Here is a 14301-nt window from a genome sequence, read left to right as displayed (position 1 = left end):
GCATCATTTGCATCTCTATGGAACAACCCTGGATCATTCACTGTAATTAGGTTTGCTGGTTAAGTTTAAGATGACCAATTAAAATTAATTTCTGGATTGAACTGGTCAAAAAAGTGACCTAAAACAATTGGCTTTCCTTTTTGAAACCTTGAATGGTGTAACTTGTACTTTAGGCTACAGAAGAAATTGAGGATCGTGAGACCTTAGCGCTGATGGCTGCAAGGAGTGAGAATGAGGGCACATCCGATGGCGAAACCTACATTGAGAAATACACACGTGGTGTGCTGCAAGTGGAGAACATCCTGAGCCTTGAACGGCTAAGACAGGCAAGGAAAAGGCATTTCTTGCAACCTTTGCACTGGGTTATGAGAATTCCAGAGGAGACTATGAGAATTCAAGAGGAGATGACTGATCTTTTAAAAATACTGTGTGGCTTTTTTTGTTTCAGTTGGTTTTTTTTAGAGATCATTGGACAGATAGATGTAAGATGAAGTTCTGTGAAATACAAATTTCCAGAGGTGGTGGATGTAGTAACAAAAGTTGGCAATGATGTAGTACTCAGAACCTGAACAAGCAAAGGCTAAAGAATGAATTTCAGACAGAAGCTTTGGTGGCTGTGTGTGCAAATTAAGATTTGTGAATGCAAGCCCTGGTTGCTGCTGTTAGCTACACTGCAAAAAAGTTGCTATCCTGCTTGCTCAGTTCTCCTGAGGAGACCATGGCATTGCTGTTAGTGTTTTGTTCTGTTTTCACAGGCAGTCACTGTCAAAGAGGCTTTCTCCACCAAAGCCAGGAACATCCGCAGGAGCATCAGCACTCCGAACGTGCACAACGTAAGGAGCCTTTGCCATTAGCATGGATGGGGCAGGGGCTGCTGGCTCTGTGCTGATGTAATGCTTGCACAAGGAGATATGGTAATGACTACTCTGTGCTGGGACTAACCAGCCTGTGGGGAAGTGGACATGAAATCCCATCCCCAAAATTGTCTGTCCTAGGAGAGAACAAAGTTATCAGGAAAGAGGGGAGGGTTGGTTGAAATTCTTCTCCTTTTACAAGGATATCAATTTGGGAAGTAGTTCAGGATGACACCTGCCCTGATTCATATTACTCTTACCTCCAAATCCCTTTAACTTTTTTCATTATATAAGGGGTAGTTTCCATGTTATGTGTTCTCTCATTCACTCATACAGCAGAAATGTAGATGTCTTTATATATAATCTGGTCTGAAAAGAGAAAGCAAAACAGTTACTAGGACTAAATGATCATAGTGTTTCCTCAAGGTATTACATCTCACAAATAAGGGGTAGGCATTTGATCATTCTTATTGGGTTAAAGGGTAGATATAGGTCTAATTGTGTCAGGAACTCACGTCTTAAAAAAGGAACTCACTATGCTGCGGCAAAATGTCTAGATATGGATAACATTGGAACTAGACTAGTGAAGAGATTTTTGCTTTTATTTCTAGCACATCAGTCTCAAAACATTCAATGGAGACATGATGTTAACAGCTCACTGATCTACACAAAATGTCTCCTGAGGGTGGGGTGATACAGAAAGACATAAAATCATCTCAGTCTAGATTTCAGCCAATCATACACAGAAAAACACATATTGACAGGCATTCTATCCAATCTTATAAAACACACATAATGGTAGTTAAAATAAAGACTGGTTCATAAGAGACAAAGAACAGAGCTCTATGCATGCTAACCTTCTAAAGATATACATTAAATAACCTTGTTGCCATCTTAAAGCCAATTCTACAGAGGCCTATTATTATTTGTCACGTCTACTGCTTGGGAAACTTTTCTACTTACTTAAAAAACTTTTCTGCTGTATCTGCAATACTAACAGAACTTCAGTCTAAAACCTACATACTTTTTTAACCATTTCCTAAAAACCCTCTAACTTTATAAATTCCAGCAATTCTGTCTGTTGGTGTTCCATAGGTGTCCTGTAGTCGACTGGATCTTTCTGCTTGCGATGAAGATGACAAGGTAGGGAAACATAGCAACAAACAGCTCACATTCCCAGATTTCCCACCCCCACCAGAAGCAAGATGTGTTTGAGAATTGGGGGGAAAAAAAAGGAAAATAGAAATAGTATTTCCTTTTAATAGTATTGAAAGCAATTGATTTACGTAACGTATCTTTGAAGTTCTGCACCCATTACATATAATTTCGCATTAAACCTTATTGCTTCTCGGCCTTTCATATTAGAATTACATAAACTGATGTGTAAGAAGCAGAGTGAAACTCTAACTACTTCTCTGACCGGCTAATTGCCTTTAAAACAATGCATTTCTGTGTGATAGGAAAATTGTCTGAAGTCAGTAATTGACATACCTTTGGTTTGTGGGATTTGGTTGACTCTTAAAAAAAACCACCTGAGTTTACCTATTGATTTTTTCCATATTTGCCTGCGTCATTGTAATACAGATTTATGTGTTTTTATTTTTTTAGGGTTGGTCTGAAAGTCACCTAGATATGTCTGACTGTTGTTCCAGTTACCAAGATGTGTCATGCTATGGTACTTTACCCAGGGAGTCACCTCGCAAGAGCAAAGATGGCAGTGGTGAGATTTCATACATGTAATGACAGTGCTGGTGAATTCTTATTTACTGCATTAAACTGAAAGTTAAATTCCCAGTGCTCTTTTCCTAATAATTGTCTTACTCAGCTTCTACTTAAAGAACTAAACATAAGCTGGAAATAGGGGAGAAAAGGAGAAATGTATAAGACATCCAGGAAAGGCAGTAAAAGAGGTGGACAGCATGTGCTAAATATAAATCAAAACTGTAGAAGAAAAAAAAAAGAAAAAATCCCACCCAAAACAAAACAGAACACTGCACACACACACACAAAAGAACAAAATGCAGCTGCTGTTATTTTATGAATTTAAAGATGAAGATGCTTTTATTAAAGTGGGAAGTGTCCTTAGACAGGTTCTTTACATGATATGTGGATATTGTCTGTGCCTCCCTGTCTGTGTGTCACAAGTGCCTTGTTTCCTTCAGGTCACATTGAACAGGCAGTGGAGGTAGAAATATTGCTGCAATAAAGTGGGACTGGGGGTTTATTCATTTCTTCCTTGCTTATAATTTCCTTTTTGATCATGCTGCCTGTTCTGGATGGCTGGTTTGGTTACAGGGCAGATTTGCAGTCTTGTGGGCAGAGGTCAGGTGAGACACAGGAAGCAAAGAGCTTCTCAGTTCTATTTTCAAGGACACTTCCCACTGCTTTTATGACCAAGATAAAAAGGAGAAATGTTGGAGCCTCAGAATGGAAGGGGCAGATACTGCTCTTCTCTGCTTTCCTTCTGTTTCCAGATTTCTCTGAGGATCTCACTGAGCTGTGCATTATTTCATGCCTAGGCCAGTGGTTAAATACTTAAATACTGAGATTTTTCTATAGCCAGCAACTTTGTTAATTGCATGGCTTAACCTTCAGTTGTTTTGAAATACGATCTCGCAGTCAGGATAAGAACTGAAATACACTTTTTTTGCTTTTTTACCTAGGTGGTGTAGCAGAGAATTCCCATACTTTAATGACCAGCCCTTTTAAAGCATTTTCTCCCCAGCCACCAAAGTTTTTCAAGCCCTTAATGCCAGTGAAAGAGGAACATAAAAGGAAGACCCCACTTGAAAGCCGACCTCTACTTAGTCAAGAGGTAATCTTTGAAAACCACCTGCTTTTTTATAGGAGATGGAGTGATTTTGTGTACTTGGCAAATCATTTGCATCTGTTGCAACAGAATTTTGTAATTCTCTGGTGAAAGTATTTGGGTCACTCTTTATATCTGGTGGAGTTTTGCTTTTTGGAGTTTTGTTTTTTACCTGAATACAGGGTTTGTGGATTTTGGGGTTTTTTAACTTCTTGGTATATATTCTCCATTACTTCTATTTTAAAGGATACTTCTATTTTAAAGTAGCAGTAACTACTTTATTACCTTTACACCTTTTTTTTTTATTCTTCAGTAAGATGTTGGTGTGTTTTTTTTAATAGATGAAATGTAATTCTGTGAAACTATTCTGGGGTGGCTATAATTCTGGCCTTTATTCTTACCCTCACACTCTGGGAGGGGTGCATGAGTTCCCCTGCCCATTAACTTGAATTTTGATGTCTGTATGGCCAGCATGGGTGTTTCACCTTCATCACATTTTCACACCTTTCTGCCTTGGCACCCAGTTAGCACCGTGGTCAGAGCTGTGGTTTGTGTGATGTGTTGTGTGTCTCAACCTTTGCAGAGCATGCCTCCATCTCAGGTGCACTGTGCTGGCTGTGCTGTGCCTGCAGGAAGCAGGGCCAGCAGCATGCCTGAGGAGAAGATTGTAAGTTTTGTACCACTTTCTGTCTTGAGGCCTGGTGGTGGGCTTGAGGCACTCACGCTACTCCAGCAGGAAAAAGTAGTTGTGAGGTGGAAATAACCACTTGTGACTGATTGTAGGTTATGGTTGTAACAGTTGCTTGCCTGGCTTGCAAATGCATTCTGTCATTGGAACTAACTCTACTGGGGTTTGGTGTTCTGTTTTTGTTTTGTTTTGGGTTTTAATGTTTATATGTCATATGTCTTGTGGGGTTGGGGGAGAGGGGAGGCTGTAGTATTTACAGGGCACAAATGATCAAGTAAAGATGGGTTAGTGAGCTGTGCTGTTGTCACTCTAATATACCTTGTATGTTACCTAGATTTTGTGACTATACCCCAGAGTAAATGGAATGATCCCATTTGGTGTAAGTAACCATGCATTTAGGTGTGGGTACACTATAAAAGCTTATCATTGCCTGACATGGAAGTAATATGACTAAAATAAGATTGCCGCTCTTAATTAACCTGCAGCCTGTCTTCATCATAATTCAGGTGGAAATTGAGGTGGAGGGCTTTTGTTTTAATCTTCACTTGCTAAATCCTCTTCTCACTGCTGCTTCAACAAAAGGTGTATCATCATTTCTGCTGTATGATGGTTTTGGTTTTGGGGCTGTGGAACATGGCTGCAAATACTTGCTTTAATCAGAGCTTTAGATTTAAAATTCAGAACCTTCAAATTATTTCCTGTAAGTCCTATGGGACACTTTTCCACAAAATTCTAGTGATGGGCTCTTCTATTCAGCAGTTATCTTCATTCCTACCACATAGCCAAGCCATTAAAAAACCTGTTCTGGATTTCTAATCCTGTTTTGTCAGTTGTTAGACCAAAATATCCTGAGTGTTCTGCTGTATATGTTTGAAGCTTGGCTGCTGGGTTTGGGTGGCAGCTGTTTTATTCTTGATCATGTTAATTTTCCATTAGGTAGCTGACGTGCTGACTCGCACTGAGTCACTGATACAAATAGCATGAAGGTATTTGGAAGAAAAAAATCTAGTGGGTTGAAAAAACATCCCTTGGAAAATAAATTGTTACAAAACTTTCCATAGCAACTTGAGGGCAGTTCTAATCCCTTGGGTGAAAACAAAGTCCCACCCCATGCATGCCCTGAATTAACCCAGGCACTGCCTGTGCTGCTTTCCACAGATACACAGAAGCTTTCAGAGCTAGGAAAGGGCAACATCCTGCCACCAGGCTTTGCCAGCTAGAAGGGAACTAATTCACTGAACACTCTAAACCTGCTGTAGCAAACAGGGCCATAGAAATAGGTGTTCTTTCAGTTCTCAGCTGCTTGACTCCTACTGACTTTTCCCTTGTATCAACACAGCTTTTTGTTTGGTTGCATAGGAAGTCAGATCAAGGGAACTGATCCACCCAGCTGATGGCTTGACTACCATGGAGTTTTTTGTTTGGATCTATTCCTCTGTCTGATGGCTTTTTAGACCCTTGAGGGTCCTGGGGAGACAGGCAAGAAGGAGCAGCTGCTAGTGGGGAGGAGGTTGACAAAGCTACTTTCTGTAGCCCAGACAGCCTAGGGTGTTGTGTTTAGCAAGTGATGCTTCTGGGGGTTTTATAGCTTTAGGAAAGAAGCCTTTGTAGGATGTAGGCTTCCCAGGCCACTCCATTTTTCAGAGCTGCAGTGAGTCCTGTATTTTAACTAGACTGAAGTATTCCAATATTCAAAACACATCTGCCAAAGGAAGGGGGGGGGGGTGGGAAGCAGTTAACAAAAATATTTTTATTTGATTGGCCTGAAATAGAGCATTCGATCTGAAATTTCAGAGAGTAGTTACACATGCTTGATATTGCAGCCATATCCAAACAGCATGATAGATATATAGGGGCATGTTCTCTATAATATAGGAATACAATGACTTATGTTAAGGTCAGATTAAATGTTCTCATATTAAGTGTATCTAAATACTACCAGTAATTAACATGTTTAAGAGAGAGTTTGCTAAGAGGAAGCCCTTCTAGCAGGCAATAAAAATTGAGGCACCTGTGGTGCAACCACTAGATAAGTATTACTGATTTTTAAATTAGTAAAATGGGAACTAACTTGTTGAGGTTACTCGAGAGGTGTAATTTAGGGATTGAAAATGCAGATGCAAAACAGGTGTAAGGAAGCTGCTCTGTGCTCTTGCTTATTTTGCTTCTTTACTGCTAGAACTTGATGCATAGTCTTGTCTCATTAGTTCTTACTGTTGTGGACTTTCTGTTACCAGTTCTTAAATCTGCTTTTCATTATAGTCATTCTGTTACATCCCAGGGAAGTTGCTGAAATTTCTTGACCAATTTTTCAAAGATTTTATCTTTATTTATACCAGTAGCCTGAGCTGTACAAGGCACCTTCTTTCTTTTTTTCCCCATCTCACATCCACAGAAATTTGAAAAACTCTAATATTGCTTTGTTTCTGGAATTTCCCCATCAGGAAACTTAAGATGAGCTCTGAAAGGAAATATGTCTTGTCCCCCCCAGGGGCATCTTTTTTTTTTGTCACAAGGTGGTGTCTCCTCACCTGTTCAGTGTTCTTCATAGCCCATGTTCTAGTAAGAAGGCTGGTTCTCTGTAGCTGAGCTTTTGTACTTATGATGACAGATAACCCTGAAATGGCACATGACTGACACTGTGGTGGCTTGTTTGGCCTTTCCTCATCATTCACCAGTGTCTGTATGTCTGTAGAACCATTTCTCAGTTACAGCCTCTTATCCAGTCTGATTCTGAACAGGGACACCACCAAGGCGGGGTTTTTTCAGTCAAATAGGGAATCTTATAGGTTTCAAAGGAGTCACAAAGAACTCTTACAAAAATACATTTTGATCTCAAGGGGATGTTTAGCTAATATCAACTAGAATTACTTTCCTAATTAAATGTTTATTAGTTTGAAGTTCATACATAATCTTCAACTTTATATTTGATAAACTCTTAGTTTTTAATGTTTAAAAAAAAAACCCAAACTATAAGGTTCAGCATAGAACAAAGCTTAGCTTTGAACACATAAAATTGGTAAAAGGGAAGAAGTAAGGAGAATGATTGAGAAAATATCCCTCAGAGATGAGCAACTGGTATCCTGCAATATGCAAAAAAGATGCTTTGCATAAGGCTTTGGAAGGATATTTGTAGTCTCAATAAAGTAGGTATTAATTTGTTCCTTTACTTCTAAAGGAGCTGTGCATTTCAGATGTAAGTAGCAAGATTTTCAAGAGTATAAATAATACTCAGTAGTCTTACATGACATTTTATAACACCATTGCTCCTCTTCAGAGAAATAAATAATTGCAAACTAAAGCCTTCATCCAAATTCTGTATGAAATACTCTGGAAGAGTGCCATGAAAACTAGAAAGCAAAGGATACCAAGCCTTTACTTGATCAAATATTAATAATCTGAAATGTGGTTGGATTTGTCAGATATACTTAGACAAGTAGAGACATCCTGTTGAGATACTGATAGCTGTGCCAACAAAAAAATTAATATTATTAAAAATATTGAATCATCTTAAGAGGCCATTTTGCATGGGCAATACTGAATTATATTTGCTATGAGTTTGAACTTGCTAAGAATGGACATGAGACCTTTTTACGGATACAGGCTGTCTGACAAATGGGGAGAGGCTGGAATATCTGGTGCTGTTCAGCCTTAAGGAGACCAGTCACAGGGGCATCTTATCAATATATAAAACAACCTGATGGGCCAAGGCAGACTCTTCTCAGCAGTGTCCAGTGGCAGGACATGAGGCAAATCAAAACACATGACATTCCATCTGACCACAAGATGGAACAAGAAAACACTTTGTCTGCTGTGAGGGGGACGTCAAACACTGGAATGAGTTGTGCTGGAAGGTTGTAGAGATCTCAAAACCCACCCAATTGGACTCTGTCTTGGACAACCTGCTCTGGCTGACCCAGCTTGAGCAGAGGGAGATTAGGCTAATTGACCTCAAGAGGTGCCTTCCAGTCCAAACAATTCTGTGATTATTCTGACATGGGCAAACTGAGCAAATCTGTTCCCTGTCTGGGCATTGGAAGCTTTGTTATACAAAGTTATTTGAGCAGTCTTGGCTACTTTGAAGCGAGGAAACATTTTCAAGAGGATGTTTAAACTGATGTGTTGGTACTCTGTTAACTGTTGGTTAACTGTTCTGCTTTTCCTTTGACATTGGTGAATCACAGCAGGTATCTGAAAGCATCCAGGCACTTGAGATATCACACAGGATCTGCCTTGATCAGAATTTGAAATCTGTGATGCAGATAAAGGAACTGAGAAACAATGGGTGCTACAGTTTCTTTAAAGGACATCAGCATTTTGATTTTTCCTAAAATACAATTATTTGTAGTCAAAATTTCCTGTAAACTAACCATTTTTACTATATATATGTGTGTATACATACACCTATTTTTATACCTGCATATATATGTGTAAATGAAGACATATATGTATATAATGAAGGAAGTACTTAAAAAAGCACCCATGTAGAGTCCTGCCTGCAGTATTTTATCTTGGGGGAGCAGCCCTACCATGTTGCCAGATTCAGATTCATCTTTACAGACTGAAGTTCTCAGCTTCATATGGACTCTGTGAAAGCCACATCTGTGGTCTAGCCATGGTGCATCCCCACACATCAGAGAGGCACCTCCAAATTCTGCTAGGATGATTAGTGTCAATTATTTCCCTCCAAACACGTACATGTCTGCATAAAAATGCTTCCTTGAAGATCTGCTGTAATATTTGATCTTTTTGCTTGTATATTCAAACATCCTGAACATATTCAGCTGTGATAGCCAGGGGTAAGCAAAATTATTTAGCCTTGCTGATATCAGGTTAATAGAAAATCCCACTGTGCAAAGTTTTTAATAATCCCAGAGTTTTAAATAACCTGTATTGCAGCAGGGACTCTTTAAGGCCGTTACCATCCATATTTGTGTTTATCTTGTTAGGTAGTGAATTAACTCTATAAAATACCTTCTGTAGGTTTAATTAGTCTAAATCATGGGGAAAAAATTTTGTGTATGAAAATATGTAACTTTTTATTTTCTAAAAATTGAGTTTATTTTCTAAAAATTGAATAGCTCGGTGTAGATAGGACATGCTCCCAGCAGCTCTTTTCAGTGGTGTCCTCCATTCTTCAGAATAAAGACTATTAAAGGTACATATTTCTCCATGCTCAGAAAGGAAAAAATCAAGGATGGTTAGTTTATTTTGGGAACCTCACTGTCACAGGTTCCTAATCCTAATTCCTCTTCTCATTTGCAGGACTCTGAGGAGGAAGACAGTGAGTTGGAGGCCATTAATAAGAAACTGATAAGTCCACAAAGTTTTCAAAATTTCCGGCCTTATGTACCGGAGGAGTTTGCTGACTTCAGTATTTACAATGCCAGCCTGGAGAACAGGGAGTGGTTTTCCTCTAAATCAGACTTCATGAGCTCACGTGTTCTTGAGAAAGAGGTGTCCCGCAGCCCCACCACTAGCAGCATCACTAGTGGCTACTTTTCCCACAGTGCCTCTAATGCCACCCTGTCTGACATGCTTGTTCCCTGTAGTGATAGCACAGACCAGCTAGCCAGTCACTCCAAGGAGCTGGACTCTACTGATCCCTTGGGATCATCCCTTGCACATGATTTAAGATCTTCCTTAAACAAGGAATGTCGAGAGTCAGAAAAGGAGTTAGCGAGAGAGAAGTTACCTGGGGTACCACTGAAAGAAAACAGTGCCTTAACAGAGCAAGTACCACTGACACTCAGTGCCGCTGACAGAGACTCTCAGCAGTTACCCAGAGCTGGATCCCTCTCAGCCCTAAGTTCCTTGGATGGCAAAAACACCATCGAATTTTCAGCACGCGAGGTGACGATTGAGCACACGACAGACATTCTGGAAGATCACTCCTTTACTGAGTTCATGGGCGTTGAAGATGGGAAGGACTTTGACCATTCAACAGCTCCACAGTCGTGTTCCCTTCTGTCCTCTAACGGAGCGAGCGCCTCGGAGTCACCCCGGGGCCCTGGCAAGGGGCAGAGCCCGGGCCAGCAGAGCTCTGCAGCAGGTGACAGCTGGCTTGTGGATGCTGGGGAAAGCCCTTTTTGTTCTGGACTGCTGAAAGACTCTTCAGAGCCTGAGACTTACCCCGACACTTCCATGGACGATTTTATTACGAAGGACCACTTGGACGGTTCTGACTGTGAAGAAGGTGCTTCTGTAGATCCAGCCCACGTCTTGCCCAGCTGGGTGGCCGTGGGCGAGCAAGTCTGTGTTGGAAATAATAAGATGGGCACAGTGAGATACGTTGGAACGGTGGACTTTTCAGCTGGAATCTGGGTTGGTGTTGAACTCCATGTTCAGCTGGGTAAGACTAAATGTGTTCTGGGTTATCTATGCAGCTAGTGTGACCAATTTTTAAAGTCACAGTACAATCATTCTGTCCAGTTCAGTCCTGGGAAGTATTTCCCGTTTCCTGAAGCTTGGTATCTAATACACCCAATTGTCAGCTTTCTGGTTCTGGGGATGCTCTGATCCACTTTTAACTGTCTGAAAGCCCTGCTTTTGCATGTTGTGGTAGTTCCCCATTGGTACCCATCTGTTCTTACAGATCAGAGAAACAAGCAAAACCTGAAGTTGACATGTTATTTTGAAATCAATGCGTACACATTCATGAACAGTATCAACAGTGTGCTTCACTTGTCAGATAGGTTTGGTGTCAGTGACTTTTAGAGATGTATTGTTTTCCACTGGGGAAAGATGAATTCCAGAGCACAGGTTTTCTGTTACTTCAGAGGGGTTGGAAAAAGTCAGTGCTCTGCAAGTGTTATGAAACTTCTATAGAAGTGCTTCAGGCAATTAAAAAATATGTTTTTAGTAGTTTAACAGGTAACATCACTTATGCCAGAAGTTTGTCTCCAGCTAAATTTTAAGCTTTGCAAGCAAATGGTTTTGAGGACAGTTTATTTTGCAACATGAACACAAGCTTGGCTTTTCAAACTGTTAGTTAACAAAGCAATATTTTAGAAAATCATCTCTTTGGTCACATTTTAAGCCCTCCTTTCCAAGTTTTGTTCTCCCTAGTGTATGGTGAGCATCTGGCTCTGTCACTCAGCAGGAACAATCTTGACTATTTGACAGATAACCAAAGCTATTCACACTTCAGCGCCTCAATTGTATGTGCTAATGGCAGCACCAGCGTTTAATCCTGTGCATTTCTTTCCATTGAAGGGAAGCACGATGGAATTGTGAAAGGCAGAGAGTACTTCCACTGCAAACCACGGCACGGTGTGTTCGTTCGTCCCGGGCGCCTCAGCAAAGCACCAGCTCCTGCAAGGAAATGGAATAGCACTTCCCGATCTCAGGCATCTTCCACTTCAGAGAAACGGAAGAGTTCTGTGCTTCAAGGCTCATCAGCCACTCCCAAGACAGGAGGAGACGTCCTCTGTCATTCAGGAGATGCAGCGGCTTCTGCTTTTTCTAGGAAACAGGAAAACAGGAAATCTTGGATTAACTAAACCGCAGTATTTTTGCACTTACTACACGCATCACTGTGTAGAAAACTCTACGGATTTTTGAAGCTATTGTACATTTTAACCTGTCCATATGGAATGTGTATTCTCTAGAGTCCTTGACTTAATGCTCTAATTTTTTATAAATAATATATATATTATATATATATATGAATGTGTATCTATAGTTTGTCTGCCAGTGGGCAGATACGGCTGCACACTAAAACACAGTTAAAGCTGATTGTAGATAACTGAGGTACTGGACTATTTGTTACGCAACAACTTGGGAGATATATTTTAAACAACAAAAGATATTTTATTGAGGAAAAACCAGGATGTGAATCCGTATTCTTTAAAAAAAAACCCCCACCGCTGTTCTTAATTACCAAAGAACTTGTTTTAGACTGACATATTTGCTGTTTATATCTTTCTATTGTAAATGTTTTAACTGGTAACTTGGTGCCATGTTCGTTTCAGTCACTGGGCACCGTGCAGCCTTCTGTGTTTAAGCACACTGAGATATCCAACTGCTTCATATGTTTTGTCTTCCTTGAGGCCTGCCACTGTGCTGACTTGGCATGGGAATGACTGACGATGCCTGAAGCTATGAGTCTGGCATTTCACATGTTAGCAAAAGCCAGCTGGGCAGTTTGACTGCAGAAACAGTATTACTGCAAGGGTGTGAGAGGACAACATTCTGGGTTTTTTAGGGGGTTTTGGGGTTTTTTGGATGTGGGGTGGGGAGAAATGGGAAATAAAGAAGCAGTAAATGAATCATGACTGCAAACTTTGCACTTGTTACTTGCTGGTTTATTATCAAGATGAAATAGAACCTGCTAAAGTAATTTTAATCTGTAAAGTTTATTTTAATAATGGGAATGATGGAGGGATTTATGTCTGGTGCTCATGAATTCCTAAGAAGGTTGTTCCACATGTAGATACTGTAGATGCCTGTACAAGTGTTCTGGATATTTGTAAAGCAACATGGTAAAAACTGAGTGAAGTGAATGGCCTGCTGTATCTTTTCTTTGTTCCTTAGCAAGTGGATGATTGAGATACCTGGGACCTTACTGAAAGCTGCTGTTCTTTCTTTGATTGTTGTGTACAGTAAGCGGACTCTCGTATTTTACTATTTACTGTAAAGAACTGTAATTTATATACTGCCATACTGTATTTAATTGGTGCAGAACTGTTGTGTGTTAGAATACAGACTGTTTACTTGGGATTTAAAAAAAAAAAAAGTTTTCCTTGTGTTTGGTACAATTAGGCTGCATGCTCAAAGAGGGAGCTGTTTCTAGCTGGCGCTGCTCAGATGCAAAGGACTTGATAAAAATGCTGAAGGATAGTGTGATTGGAGTAGACAACTGGATGGTATGAACCCATCTTACTAATGAGCCTCAGAGGAGAATAGCAGCCCCTGTGGATACACATTCCTCACCTTCTGCTTTCCCCATCCCTCCCAGGAGAGGGAGTGAAGCCAGGAAACTCCTGCCAGAGAACAGAATCCTGTGGGTCAAGGGGAGATGGGACAAGTTCCTGGAAGACAGACAAGAGAGGATCATTGCTAAATATATAAAGACCTCAGCTGCTGGCAGCTGGGAGGGCAATGTGCTGGAGGAGGCAGTGAAAGCAGGGGCTGTGAAGTGCAGTGCACTTGCCCTTGCCTTGGCTTTTGTCCCTTCTAAGACTGCAGAATTCTTAAGTGTCAATTGATTTTGAAATGTGTATCTTTGCAGAACAGTTCATGCTTCTGGTGTCCACAGTGAGTTGCTCTCACTGCATTAATGACACTGCTGCTGGAGGAAACTACTGTAGTAGAAAAAGATTTTATGCAGAATTATTTTATCGGGCACAGATGACTGTGGAACACTACCAGGTGTCAATGCCAAACACCCCAGTGTCTTGAAGTTAAGTTTAGATGTCACTTTAATTTTTTTATAAACATTTTAGGAAATCTACTTACACATTGGCATTAACATATTTGTCCAGGACCAGTACAAACAATTTTGAAAATGAGTGTGGCTATTTTCTTATGGCACACATTCAGTAGTTACACCAGGTTAGCATCAGCCAGCATCAGCTGGGCTCTTCATTGTTTCAGACCGCTGAGAATACAGAATGCATGACTGATTGCTTCAGAAACACTGGGATAATTGTGCTCTTGGAGTAGGTGATCTGTATATGCCAAAGAGACCAAAGCAAGCCAACCTTGTGTCCTTCTGTACCCGTTTCACATAACCTATGCCATTGTGAGTTCTGCTGTTATTAAAAGATCTGTACTTTTGCAAATTTTGGACATTAACATGCCCTGCCCTGGGCTGATGTAAAGTTAGAAGGAGCACAGCTAACGGGTGCAATGATGTGATAGGAAGATGAAAGCTCCTTGGTTGATGTGCACCTCAAAACTCTGGTACATAAACAGAACTATTTTTTTCCTGTTAGCAATGTTAAACT

At 40.4% G+C, this 14301-nt stretch overlaps 1 protein-coding gene across 3 annotated transcripts in view; it reads left to right on the top strand.

The window, feature by feature from the left end:
• Positions 1–13464, top strand: part of KIF13A (kinesin family member 13A) — a 105036-nt gene extending 91572 nt beyond the window's left edge. For 2 of the 3 annotated variants that reach the window (XM_054284807.1, XM_054284806.1), the window contains 7 exons: positions 174–326; positions 756–833; positions 1950–1997; positions 2463–2574; positions 3518–3669; positions 9617–10703; positions 11567–13464. In XM_054284807.1, coding sequence (XP_054140782.1) covers positions 174–326; positions 756–833; positions 1950–1997; positions 2463–2574; positions 3518–3669; positions 9617–10703; positions 11567–11853 — 1917 coding nt within the window. In that variant the 3' untranslated portion in view covers positions 11854–13464. Of the gene's footprint in view, positions 1–173; positions 327–755; positions 834–1949; positions 1998–2462; positions 2575–3517; positions 3670–4246; positions 4331–9616; positions 10704–11566 lie in introns of all 3 variants that reach the window. The other variant, XM_054284808.1, reaches the window with a different exon arrangement.
• The last annotated feature ends 837 nt before the right edge of the window (positions 13465–14301 follow it).

Source organism: Melozone crissalis, unplaced genomic scaffold (genome assembly GCF_028551555.1).
Source record: "Melozone crissalis strain CALT ecotype California unplaced genomic scaffold, PUWL_Pcris_2 ptg000042l_1, whole genome shotgun sequence".
NCBI classification, from domain to species: domain Eukaryota; kingdom Metazoa; phylum Chordata; class Aves; order Passeriformes; family Passerellidae; genus Melozone; species Melozone crissalis.
Note: the sequence above shows the minus strand (reverse complement) of the source record. Positions and strands in the feature narration are given on the sequence as shown.